Raw genomic sequence first — 11865 nt, 5'->3', positions numbered from 1 at the left:
TTTTTCCACATGGGCATCTCTCCGTCCTCGCCCTCCCGGCGGCGCGGCCCCGCCGCAAAAGCCGCGCGCGCGCTCATGACACGCGGGCACGCGCCCTGCCGCAGCTGTCCCGCCGCGGCTCCGCCCCTCCTCAAATCGCGCCGCCATCCAGCGGCGACGGCTCGAGGGGCGGCCGGCGAGAGGAAGGGACCCGAACCGAGCGGCGGAGGGATCGGCGGGGCGGAGGGATTCGCACGCTGGAGCCGCCCGGCGGGAGGGAGGAGGGAGCGGGCGATGCGGCGCGGAGCCGCCGGTCGAGGCGAGGCGGCCGTTATCTGAGAGGGGGGGGGGGCGGCGGCGGGGCCGCGGGGGCGCGGAACGGCGGCGCGGGGGAAGGGCGAGGCCGCGAGGTGCGGCCGCGGGGCGGGGTGTGGCGGCGGCGTCACCGCCCCGCGTCACTGTGCGGTAGCCTGGGGAACGGGCGGTTGGCGACTGGGAGCCGCGCCGCACGCCGAGCACGCCGGGCTCCGCCGCCCGAGGAGCGAGGGTTTGTTCCGCCTGTTTCGCTTTTGTCTGAAATCCCGGGAGCCGGGTAGGCTCCCCGTGTTCTTCCCTTCCCGCCTCCCGCCTCTCCGGCATGTAGCGGGAAGACGGCGGTAGAGGGGCCGCGATTCGCACGGGCGGCCTTTCGGACGCGGTGCCGTTGGAAGGAGGAAGGTTAATCGTGGCCGCCGGCGCCGCGCTGAGGAAATGGGGCTGGCTGCTTACAGCTGAGTCCGTCCGCTGCCGGGAGCTGCCGCGGCGTGGGCTTCAACCGTTCTGGCATCAGGGAGGCACGCCGATGCCGGCCTGTCGCGTGTAAAATGGATAACGAAGTCTTCACCCCCGTTTTGAAGAAGTTCACGCGCAGCCCTCTCGTCACATGGGTAAGCGTTGTTTTTTTTTTTTTTGCTCGCCTGTCATTCATTGGTTTCCTTCTCGTTGGCGTTGTGTCATCATCCGGTTACTGCATTTCAGATTCGGACGTTTGGACCCTTAGCAGAAGAGAATGGCAACAGCCTGGAGGAATACCTGACGCTGGTGGATGGCGTATTTCTCAACGAAGTCATGCTGCAGATGTAAGTGTGTGCGGCCCCGTGCCGCCTGCCTCTGTCCCTCTCCTTGTCTGGAACGTTGGGCTTTCTTACCAGAACTGCATTTTTTTTATTTTTTTTTTCCTTCAGCAGTAGTGTGGGTAAATAACTTCTGTCTTGGGTGGCTTGAGCAGTCCCGTGGTGGGTGGCAGGGAGACTCTGGAGCAGAGCAGATGCTCTCATCTGCTCAGATGATGGTGTAATGTCCAAGCGATGTGATTCCAGGATGGGCTCATCATGCAATCTGGAGCTTGCTGGAAAATGAGATCGCTTTAAGTGGTTTCCCAGATTTCCATGAGAAGCATAATGGTTCATTCTGCTGTCAAGTCACGATCATAAACAAGGTTTTGAATAAATGCACTGAGCTAGTAAGATTGTGATACCTATCTTGGTTGGCACCGTACCTCCTAAGGATTTACCAATCACATCACGTTGTTTGCTGGTGGAGTGGTCTGCTCATCAACGCCTGCTTCATTTCTCACAGTTCGGAATTTGAGTAGATAGCAGTTGTGCAGTAAAGCTGAAACTGTGAGTGGGGAGCATTTTTTGGCCATGAACCACAGAAGAGCCGTTTTTGCATAGTCTTCTCAATTGTTTATTGAACGCTGCTTGGAAAAGCCAACTCCATCGTTATGAGATGGCATAAAATCACACATGAATAAATGCGTAGCTTGCTAGTTAGAAGACATATAGCTCAAAAAGTTCCAGTCAGAGAAATACCAGCATATCCAACTGTGTGTTGTGATTATTATTTTTTGTTAAGCATAGTTTAGACTGAAATGTTGCCCACTATTGTAATACTAGAATGTAATATTTTTGTGAGGAGCGTAGTGATGTAACTTAATAACGTCAATAATGGAAGAAAATACTCAATTTTTGTTATGTTTACAGAGGAAGGCAGCAAATCTATTTGCATAGGTACGAAAAAATACGGGCTTATGAATGATGAGATAGATAAACCAGCACATGAGCAGCTTGTGATGACAGCTGTTCCTTAGCACTGCACTCATGATGGGCATCCTGTTACTCCACTTACAGTTTTACTTGTACACACATACATTTATAGCTTTTTCTGTTGGTATCGAGCTCACGTGAATAACCTGTGTAACAAAATTCTACTTGCCACATGTAAATTTGAATTGTTATCCTCTTGAAATCAATGCCTTCTTTGTCACTACAACTGATTTATTTTTTCTTGGACTGCATATACATGAAATAGCTGGTCAATTTTAAGTGTGCATTTAGCATGTAGAGCTTCTGTTTGATTAAAAATGTTTGACAGCTGGAAGTAGAAGGTAAATTTGATACTGGAACAAAGTGATTTTGAAGAATATAACTTCAAAATTGAGCTTTCTCGGTAAGTTTTTACAATATTAAGCAAGTGTAACCTGATTGGTATGTATGTGGTGAACGTTTGTGTAACATGGGAAGCTGCAGGGAGAGAACAATCCCATGCTTGAGCACTGAATTTGGCTTTGACAGCATGCTGGGATGACTGTAGTTTACTTGGAAGGAGTTGTGTGTAGATGTGTAAACACAGGAGGGAGGCAAAGAAAGAAAGTTTGGCACTTGGAACAACTGAAAACTACCTTAAATTAGAGGAACCTGTACAAGTGCTGACAGTAAATCTAGTTTTACAAATACGTAACTACTCTGGAAGGTGTGTTTAATTTAAAATACTTTTTTGGGGAGTTAAGATATGTTAAGATTGATTACTACTTAGAAATGAAACTTCTTCCAGAACCGTATTCTTATTTGGGAAGGGGTGAGGGGAATATGTTTGTTTTTCTTTTGCTAGGGTTGAAAGAGGAAAAAAATGTTTCGTGTTTTGCAGACAGATTCCATCTCTGGTGAAGTCAGCGGAAAGCTCTGTTAGCTTCTGGTCCCTTTGAAGATCCACCTATTAAAAATTCATCTTCATTTGCAAAAAAAAAAAAGCATTTAAAGATGTAACTTCAATTTACCATTGAAATCAGATTTTCAGTATTTTCCATTTTATTAGGATTTTTCTTTTTGTCCTTTTGGTCTTAACTACCATATGTTGAGGAAATGTAGCAGAAAATGTAACTTCAAAATCATCTTTATATTTGGAATTTCTTTACGTTTTGTTTGACTTTTTCACATGAGACATAGAGGTCCATAGTTACGGGTTATGACACAGTAATTCTGGACAAATAGTGTTGCTCTTGCAGAAGTGATCAGGAGTGCAGTGCCTAGAAAGCATCTGTGGAGGTTGCTTTTGATATGAGTTATGTCATCTAGTACTTGCTGTTTACGTTAGTTGAGAAATGCTTGGGATGCTGGTGTTCTGGTGTGAGGATACAGCTATCAACCATCTGCTGGGTGAGGACTGTGGTGTGTTGTTGCTGTGGGTTGCATTAGATGCTTTCAAGGAAGTTAAGGATATGAACAAGTGGAGGCTGTTAGAGGCGTTGTAATCTTGCTGCTCTCATACTTGAATACGTATTTTAGTTCTGCCGAATGCTGGGGGGGAAGTTACAGGCATGTTTTAAGCAGTTACATATTGCACAAAGTTATTTCATTCCATAGCAGAATTTTTTGTTCTCAGCAGTGGTACTGAGATGGCTGAGTTTCTTGTTTATTTGTTTTTCTGCTGGAATTGACTTTATTGGTACCCAGTACATCAGGAAGAGAAAAACAAATTTGTTACATTCCTTGTATGCCTTTTGCTGTTGAAAGTTTTAGAACATGTGAAAATTGCATGGATTCCACTGGTCTGGTTAGATCTGGAGAGCTCTTCCTTTACTGGAGATGCTACAGGCAAGCTGTTTTTTGTTTTGTTTGTTTTCCTGTTTTTAAGGTGAGTTCTGATCTTAGAATATCAGCTCCTGACTTGAGAGAGCATCCCATTTCCTGTTTAAATTTAGGTCAGTTTCTTCAAGAGTATTCATTTACCCACCTTCTGCTAGGAGCAGTCTGTGTCTGATACATGGATAGAAACCCATCTGTCTTTCTAAATCTGGGCCTTCAGCTTTGTGTTCTTTGGTACAGAAAGGAGTTATGTATCTTGGAAGTAAATTGCCATGCAGGGGATCTCCTCAGTGGGGTTCTGCCATAGCAGAGAGGTGGAGGAGCCTACCCACAATAGTTCCTACCTTTACCATGAATCTGGCCAGGGTTGAAAAGGACCACAGTGCTCATCCAGTTTCAACCCCTGCTGTGTGCAGGGTCACCAACCACCAGCCCAAGCTGCCCAGAGCCACATCCAGCCTGGCCTTGAATGCCTGCAGGGATGCTTTGATGTCAGAAGGCTTCTGATGTTAGGAAATGTGCAGGTGCTTGAGTGATGTATGGTGTGTGCTACTAAAATGAAGGAATAGAGTTCAGCAGGTTGGTCAGCCCTTGCACGTCTAGTAAATAATACCTACTTGTCCTGGTAGGGATGTATGAGTTGCTCTTCTCAAGCAACCTGTGAGACTTTGCAGTTGTGTACTTTTATTCAAGTAATTACAAGATTGGGACTTCCTTTCCATTTAGCAGCGCCACTGAATATTTGTTTATGTAAAAAAAAAAAAATAAATAAAATAAAATTCAAACTGTAGCTTAGTTTTAATGGCTCTTTTTTTTTATTTATTTTTTTTACTCTACTTTGCATTTGTGGAAATGGATCTGTTTCAGTGCAACTGTTGGGCGAATAGCATGTTCAGAGTGAGTGATGTGAAGAACCGAGCTCTGGAACTGAGCTCACGATGCACTGCCTGGAGAACCCGTCTGTTTTTGTGTCTGTCTTCCATTCCTAAGCGTTGCATTAATTGAATACATCCACTGGTACTACCCACATTAGTTACTGCATCAGAACGTGTTCAGAGCTATTTCAAAGCAAGGAGCTTTTTGTTTTCTCCTGTTTTTCTCCATTCTTGCTGTTCAGTCACAGTTTTTCACAGTCTGGATCTGCATGCAGAGCTTCCACACCCATAGAATTTTCCAGGTGGACTGGCTGACAGTTTTCTTCCACTGCTGTGGTGGTGTGTGCCTTGAATGTGTAGACTGCTTCATTGACTCATTTTCTGAGCTCTCAGTCTTTAGTTGCACGCTTTTTTTTTTTCCCAAGCAGTTGAGCTTGCCAGCCCATACTTCTGGCTTGCTTATATCTTTTTCTGAAAACTGGACTCCATCTCCAGTGCTTCGGCCAGCTGCCTGGCTCTGTGAAAGAGTGCAGGGACGTGTGCTCCAATCCAATTAACTCTTTCACGTGAAGGCCAAAGAGGCAGCTTCGGTCAGGTTTTGACTGGGCAAAGGGATGGGAAAAAATGATTTAGGGAAAATTAAATTGGTGAGTTTGGCAGCAAAACTACACGCACGTGGTATTTTAGACAAGTGGCAAATAAAATGAAGCCTGTACCATTCTCATTGGTTGAAGTGGATGGATTTGACTCGCATTTCTCAAACTCACTCTGCCAGGCTCACGTGATGCAGGTAAATGGCACTAGCAGTTTCGAGTTGCTCTCAAAAGTGGTTTTGCAGGAATATTTTCTGCAAGGTGTTCTTCAAAGAAAGCAGTGTTTGTGATGGTTTCTGCAAAGAAGCAAATTCTGTAAGAAGCGATGCAGTAGAATGTGCACTGCAGTCAAGATTGCTGGAATTGAAACCTTTAGATTACGAAAACTAAAAGGTACTTTTATGCAGTGTTAGAGTGAGGGTGGTTAACTTTAGCTTGAACATTTGCCTGCAGCCAGCTTCAGTCGTGCAAGTGAAGTGAATGTAGGTTGGTACCTGTGCTTCTGAGGTGCTTGAGTTCTTGATAGGTAAAGGGGAAATAGAGTGTAGGCTGGATATGGAATGTGTGGAGTGTGTGACCTTCTGGCTACGTCTCCATTTTTTGAGTTCTTTGTGTCTTTTTCCGCTGTTGATGTCCAGTGTCCTTCATCCTGTCTCCTTCAATTTATTTCTGTGTGGTAAACCATTCAGTGGTTCACTCTACAACTTTGAAGGTTAGGAAGCAAATGGTCTAATCGTCCCCTGCATACACACATGTCCTTCTCAGCTCCTCATGTATTGTGTTAAGTATCTTTTGCTTGTGGCTTCTTATTTCTTCTGTTGTTCTACTGCCTACCATGCACTCGGTGTGGCTGGTAGCTGAGACCAAGGTCTAAAAGCTAAGTTTATCTGTGTGTTTCACAAATGGCAGTCTTATCTGAAATATCTAAGATCAAAATAGCTTGTCTCAGCATTGAAACAGTTCTGGCAAGGAAACAGCTTTTATCCATTATGGCTTTTTAGTTTTACTTTCAGAGTGGTTTTCATTTTGCTCACTTTCTATGTGCTGTTTGAAAGCACTGTACGAAGATAAGTTAGCAATTGCTATGTAAGTGTGTAATTTATCTCCTGATTGCCAGGAAAGGTAAGAGTACACTGACACACCATCTCCTCCTATGGCACAGTTCAGTTAAGGCTTTGGGGCAGAGATCCCTGAGCAAGTCAACAGAGGAGACGCACCCAGAGAGCGCAGCATGGCACTCCTGAATGGAGCTGTTCTTATGCACAGCAAAGTTGGCTTTAACTTGTGGTCACACAATCACAGAGAATGCCACAAGTGTGACTGTGTGCCAGAGGAATACTTGTTCAGGTTTTGCACTAGCAGCTGTGCTGTGTGTTTTAGTGGTTCAGATGTAGATGGATGACAGGTTCCATTTCTAGCTGTGGCTGCCCATATTTCTGGCACTGGGCTGGTTTTCCTTTTGCTCCATCGTCTCTCCTGTGCTGCCACTGTTGCTGCTGCCCTTGTAGTAAGGAAAGGTGATGCACAGACTTGTTTTGCTGTGATTTTTCTGTGGCTTGAAAAGCTTACTCAGGTTGCCAGGGCGCCTTGAGCAGCTCTGCAGCATTATGGTAGCGTGGCAGCAATAAATGCCAAAGTTTTAGTTCAGTCAGAAATCTCTTAGCTGGGCTGACTGGCTGCTGTCTTTCCCTGGCAAGGCTGTATTGGTTCCATGGCTTGTGTGGGGATCTGTGCACTGCAAGCCTTTATCAAGTATTGCTGCACTCTGATTTTTCTTTTGAAAACTAATCTAGGTAACTGACAAACTGGTTGCAAAATCAAGCGTCTCCTCATCCTACACTTAATTTGGGAAGCTTACTCGTAGACTTTCCTCATTTGTTTCTTCTGCTAGGAAGGGTTTTTTTAGCTTAGTGTTCTTTTGTATGTTCCTCTTTTTTTTTGGTTCCTCTTTTATTTCTGAACTGCGTTGTTTTTTTTGTCTTCCCTGTCTTTTCATGCTGAACTGCTTTTCCCCGTGTAAGGAATTATTTAGGGATCAAGACATTTTTCAGAACACTGCTTTGTTAGAACATGTGACTTCGGTGGTCAGAGATTATTTGGTAATAGCTATGTGGAAGCCTCTGTTTTTGTTTTCTTTTGAAGAGTCCTATACTTATGCCTCGAGATGCTCCAAAGAGGCATGGCCCTTATTTGCATGCCTCTTCAGTAGTTGTTACTAAGCAGTGTTAACAAAATGCTCCCCCTTTGTTTCGTTGGAGTAATTGCTGCTAAGGCAGCAAACTGAAGCAGCGGTACTGCTTGACCTAAACTTGGTTAGTCTGCTTTCCTGTTGGCTCACTCCAAGGAAAAAGCAAGAATTATCTGAAGTTGTATTTTTGGACTGGGAAATAGCAAGGGATGAACTCATAAGCAGCTTGTATTATTCCTGGCTTTCACTGAATCTTTGGATCTGTGCAGTGTATTTGGATAGACTTGAAAGTTTGCTTCCTTTTCTGCAGCAAGGGGAGCAGAGGTCACTTAGGTTTATTGTAGAGTTTTGTCTTTTTTTAAGCTAAGGGAGAAATTTGCTCTATTTTTTGATTATGTGGTATTTTTGTTTTCCCTTAGCAAACCCTTGAGCAAAAAACGTCTGGTGTAATTTCCTGGTACCTTGGGAAGATGCTTGCTGTACATTTAGAGCATCGTGTACGGCAAACAAAAATAAAATACACATGCTAGCTGATGTGTGATAAGATATAGACAAATGTCGTGTGCAAATGTTGGTTTGCATCTTAGCAAGGATATTAATATTAATGTTTAAAGATGAAAAGAATGCAGCTCTTACAGACCCTTTATATATATGCTGATCTTGTAGCTTTGTGTGGTTAACAGGGGTAAGCTCCTTCGTGGACTGCTCTATTTATATCTAAATCAGTAGGGGATTGTGCATTTATTGATGTGCACAGAAAACTTACTGTGTGTCTCCGTTAATGAGATGAAGCAGGGAAGTTGCTGACATCCACCAAATCCTTACAGCAAATGTAACGTGCTTTCTTGGGAAATCCCCTTACGTCCGAGAGCCTTGCACTTGAATTTATTTCCTTCTCTGGAAGAATGAGTACAGAGGATTGGATACATCAGTTGGTAGTCTAAAAATCAGTATGGCAAAAGGTAAGGATTTCATATTTTTTCATATTGCATGGGAGTATTCCTGGAAGATTTTTTTTTGGGGGAGAGGAGAACAGAAGAAGCTAAACTTGCTGCTGTGTTCTGCATTTCTCTGGCAGAATGTAGAACAGTTCTTTGTTCCTTTTTTTTTTTGTTGTTTTTTTTTGTTTTTTTTGTTTTAACTTAAATCTGAATAATCTGAATGCAGACATGGAATTAAATATTTACCCTACCGAAATTGTTCGAAAAGTAAAAGTAAAATCTTGGCCAGGATTCCATTTTAGGATAGGTACATTTGGATCTTTATCCCAAGCAAAGCTGTGTTTATCTGAGTAAAGCTCTACATTCTTCACAGATGTATATTTTATTGTTATTAGTTTACTTATAAAATGTTCATTATTCTTCCTCAGAGTAAAGGGAGTTGTAGAATCATAGTTTCCGACTGAAAGTACATAACTGAAAACAGCTGCTCCTGCTGTTGTCATAGGGTTGTGGATGTGAACGTTTGTGGTGTTTTCCATGGCCACTTCCATAGAAGTGCTGATCAGAAAGTTAGGTACTTTTGTTTCCCTTTCAGTATTATTAGCTGGAATAGTTCTTAACATTTGAACTCATTTGAGAGAAGTTAAAACCTGCTGATCCTTACCTAAAAAATAAAACACGCTGCTCAAAATTGCAAAGGGAGAATTTGCTGTTTGTTATCCTGAGAGCTTTGTTTCACTCCTGTGCACATCTGTTCTTGCTCTCTCATTCCAGTCGGTGCTCTTACAGCCTGTGCTGCCTTGTTGGCTGGGATAATTTGGGAAGTGGCACAGTGCAAGCATTAGAGCAACCTGGTGGACCTGTAGCAGGACTGGTTGGTGAGATGGAGCTGGGCAAAACTTGTGTGCTTTTCTACCTTCTCAACCAGTATTGCTTCCATTCCTATTCGGAATCCAGGCCTTTGTGATAAAGGATTTAGCTTTACTGTTTGTCGTTTTTCTTGCATGCTGTGGTTTGTGTGTGTGAAGGTCAGTGAACTTCTTTCTGAAGAGCACAGAAAGGGAAATCTCTCATTGTGATTTAAGTTGCTCTAGAGGATTTGCCACCTTTTGTGTTTCAGAAAAAGCCTGTACAAATGAGGACCGAAAAATCAATGGTATTCAACTTGCATATACTTCTAGTTTTAGCCTTTTTAACGTGTCTCCCAGATTCGTTTCTTGTAGACTGTTGGACAGTCAGTGGTGGGAAGGTGAACGATGAATTGTTAGCAAAGTGCTTTGAGAAGAACATGGAGAGATAGAGGCAGACCTGTGCATTTCCTTTTTCTTTCCTGAGGTGACCTCTCCCGCAGGCCTGTGTTTGTCAGCTTTCTGGTTCTCATCTGTTTGCTCAAAGGAGGCTTTGTCTGTATTGTTTCTTCTAGAGGTCTGCAATCATTTAATACCCAGGAGTGCTCATTTTGTGTGACAGCATTAAGTCTTGTGTGATGCTCTGAGCCATGGCGATTTTCCTTTCTGTTAGTGGAGCTCTGATGTGTTGGAGGCCAGCTGAGGAGCAGGGCCAGGCAGCCTCAGCTCTGCTGGGTGTTTGCTGCTGCTTGTAGGGATTTGCTGATCTGAATTGCTGGCTCAAGACTGCTTTTTCTTTTCTTTTAAGATAGTAACTTTTCAGTGTGATGAGAAAAGTCTACCTGATGGTTCTGTTGAAGCAGTAGTATTAAAGCTGCTTCCTTCTGTGTGATAAAGACAGCTGTTGCTCTGTAAGGTTGGCAACTATTACTGTTCTTTTTCTTTTTCTGCAGAGATGTTAATGCAGTGCTAGAGGTGTGCCTAGTGAATGATAGGTAAACTGTTCTGTTTCCTGAGTTTTCTTTGCCTACAGTTTGATCACCTGCGTGCATTTTTACTATTAATGAGGATACAGGAAGAAATCAGTCTGGGTGTTACGCTTTTTTTTTCTCCACAAGTGATATTTTCGAGCACTTGAAATAACAGACACTGGGTGGGAGTTACAGTTAGCGAGTGGGAGTGCAGTTTCTGAACACTTGTTGAAGAATATTAACTGATGCAAAAAATTTTATACAGCTACATAGTGATAATGTTCTGATTTAAGATTGGTTTTTTCATCATCTGTTCCTGCACTAAGTGGTCAAAATGCCGCTGAGCACTGGTCGTCCTTACTTCCTCTGAGTTTAACTGGGTAGATTTCCTTTTTCTCCTTCTTAGTGTCTCTGGCTGCTTTTTTCATCTTAATTTTTTTTTTTAAATCTTAAGTGTTCCTTACTGAAGACAATTCAGAATGGCTGTCATGTCTTAATGTGGTGCTATGTTAATGAAGACAGTTCAGAGTGATTATTGTCACAGAAGCACAGAGCGTCTTCCATCACAGTGAGTGAATCACAGGAAGGAATTGCCTGCACTGTTTTTCAAAGTTGGTGCCAAAGGTGCTTTCTGACTACTAACTTTATTTTGCTTCTGTAGTTTTTCTTAAATACTGTTGCCTCAAAAGGTGGGAAGAAATGAAATGTCAGACATCAGATCTTGAATACGTGATGATTTTGTCTGGCTGTTTGCACATGAACCTGAGAAAATACAGATATGAGGGGCTGTCTCTTCTAGCAAATCATACCACTGCTCCTGAGATGGTGAGGCCAGCAGGTTCATTTTGATGGAGGAAGGAGATACTGGGTTGCTCAGCACAAAGGCTTGTGGCACTGCTTCACGTGCAGTTTTTCTAGCATGTTTCCACCTTGAGTAGTTTGACAGCTCCTCTGCTGTGAGTTTAAGCACTGTGCAGCTGCCTTATGAGTAGTTCAGCCTGCTCAGATGCTGCAGAGCTCAGGCTGGGAGTAGGGAAGCTGGTTACATAGGCTTAATTTTGCCCATGTCTGTTCTGGCAGTATTGATCCCTGGGATCCCCACCAAGTAGTCGATTTGTTGTAGGCCACTTGGTTGTGTTTCTTAAAGCAAAAGCTGTGGAGCTTCAGCCTCCTAGCAGTTTATGATGTTGGACATATGGCTAGGAAATGGAGTTTTGTACAAGGAGCAAAACACTTGATGTTAGTCCTAAAGCTCATGTTGGGATGAGGCAAAAAGCCTTTGATACAGCTGGTGGATATTTTGGCACATGTAGTCAATCTTTGCTAAATGCAGAGTTAGCAAAGCATCATTAAACTGAGGTACTGATGGTCACCTTATTTTGGGGTAAAGATAACGTGGTATTTGTTGTAATATCTTCAGATATTTGAGCAGATATCTGGAGAACTACACAAGCATTTAGCTGTGCCTGGATTGCTGCTTGAAAAGTGTTGTCTTGAGGGTAGAAATACAGATGCTTTGCAAGAGGTGGATTGTGATAACCACTCACTAAAAAGGCAGAGGAGTG

At 43.4% G+C, this 11865-nt stretch overlaps 1 protein-coding gene across 12 annotated transcripts in view; it reads left to right on the top strand.

The window, feature by feature from the left end:
• The first annotated feature begins 494 nt into the window (after positions 1-494).
• CCDC88A (coiled-coil domain containing 88A) overlaps positions 495-11865 on the top strand; it is a 71010-nt gene continuing 59639 nt past the window's right edge. For 10 of the 12 annotated variants that reach the window (XM_042812234.1, XM_042812225.1, XM_042812206.1 and 7 more), the window contains exons 1-2: positions 496-905; positions 997-1097. In XM_042812234.1, the coding sequence (XP_042668168.1) occupies positions 843-905; positions 997-1097 (164 nt within the window). In that variant the 5' untranslated portion in view covers positions 496-842. Of the gene's footprint in view, positions 906-996; positions 1098-11865 lie in introns of all 12 variants that reach the window. The other 2 variants (XM_042812150.1, XM_042812142.1) reach the window with 1 other exon arrangement.

This window comes from Centrocercus urophasianus, unplaced genomic scaffold (genome assembly GCF_019232065.1).
Source record: "Centrocercus urophasianus isolate 14NV4802_14NV808 unplaced genomic scaffold, USGS_Curo_1.0 seq_10, whole genome shotgun sequence".
Classification (NCBI taxonomy): Eukaryota; Metazoa; Chordata; class Aves; order Galliformes; family Phasianidae; genus Centrocercus; species Centrocercus urophasianus.
Note: the sequence above shows the minus strand (reverse complement) of the source record. Positions and strands in the feature narration are given on the sequence as shown.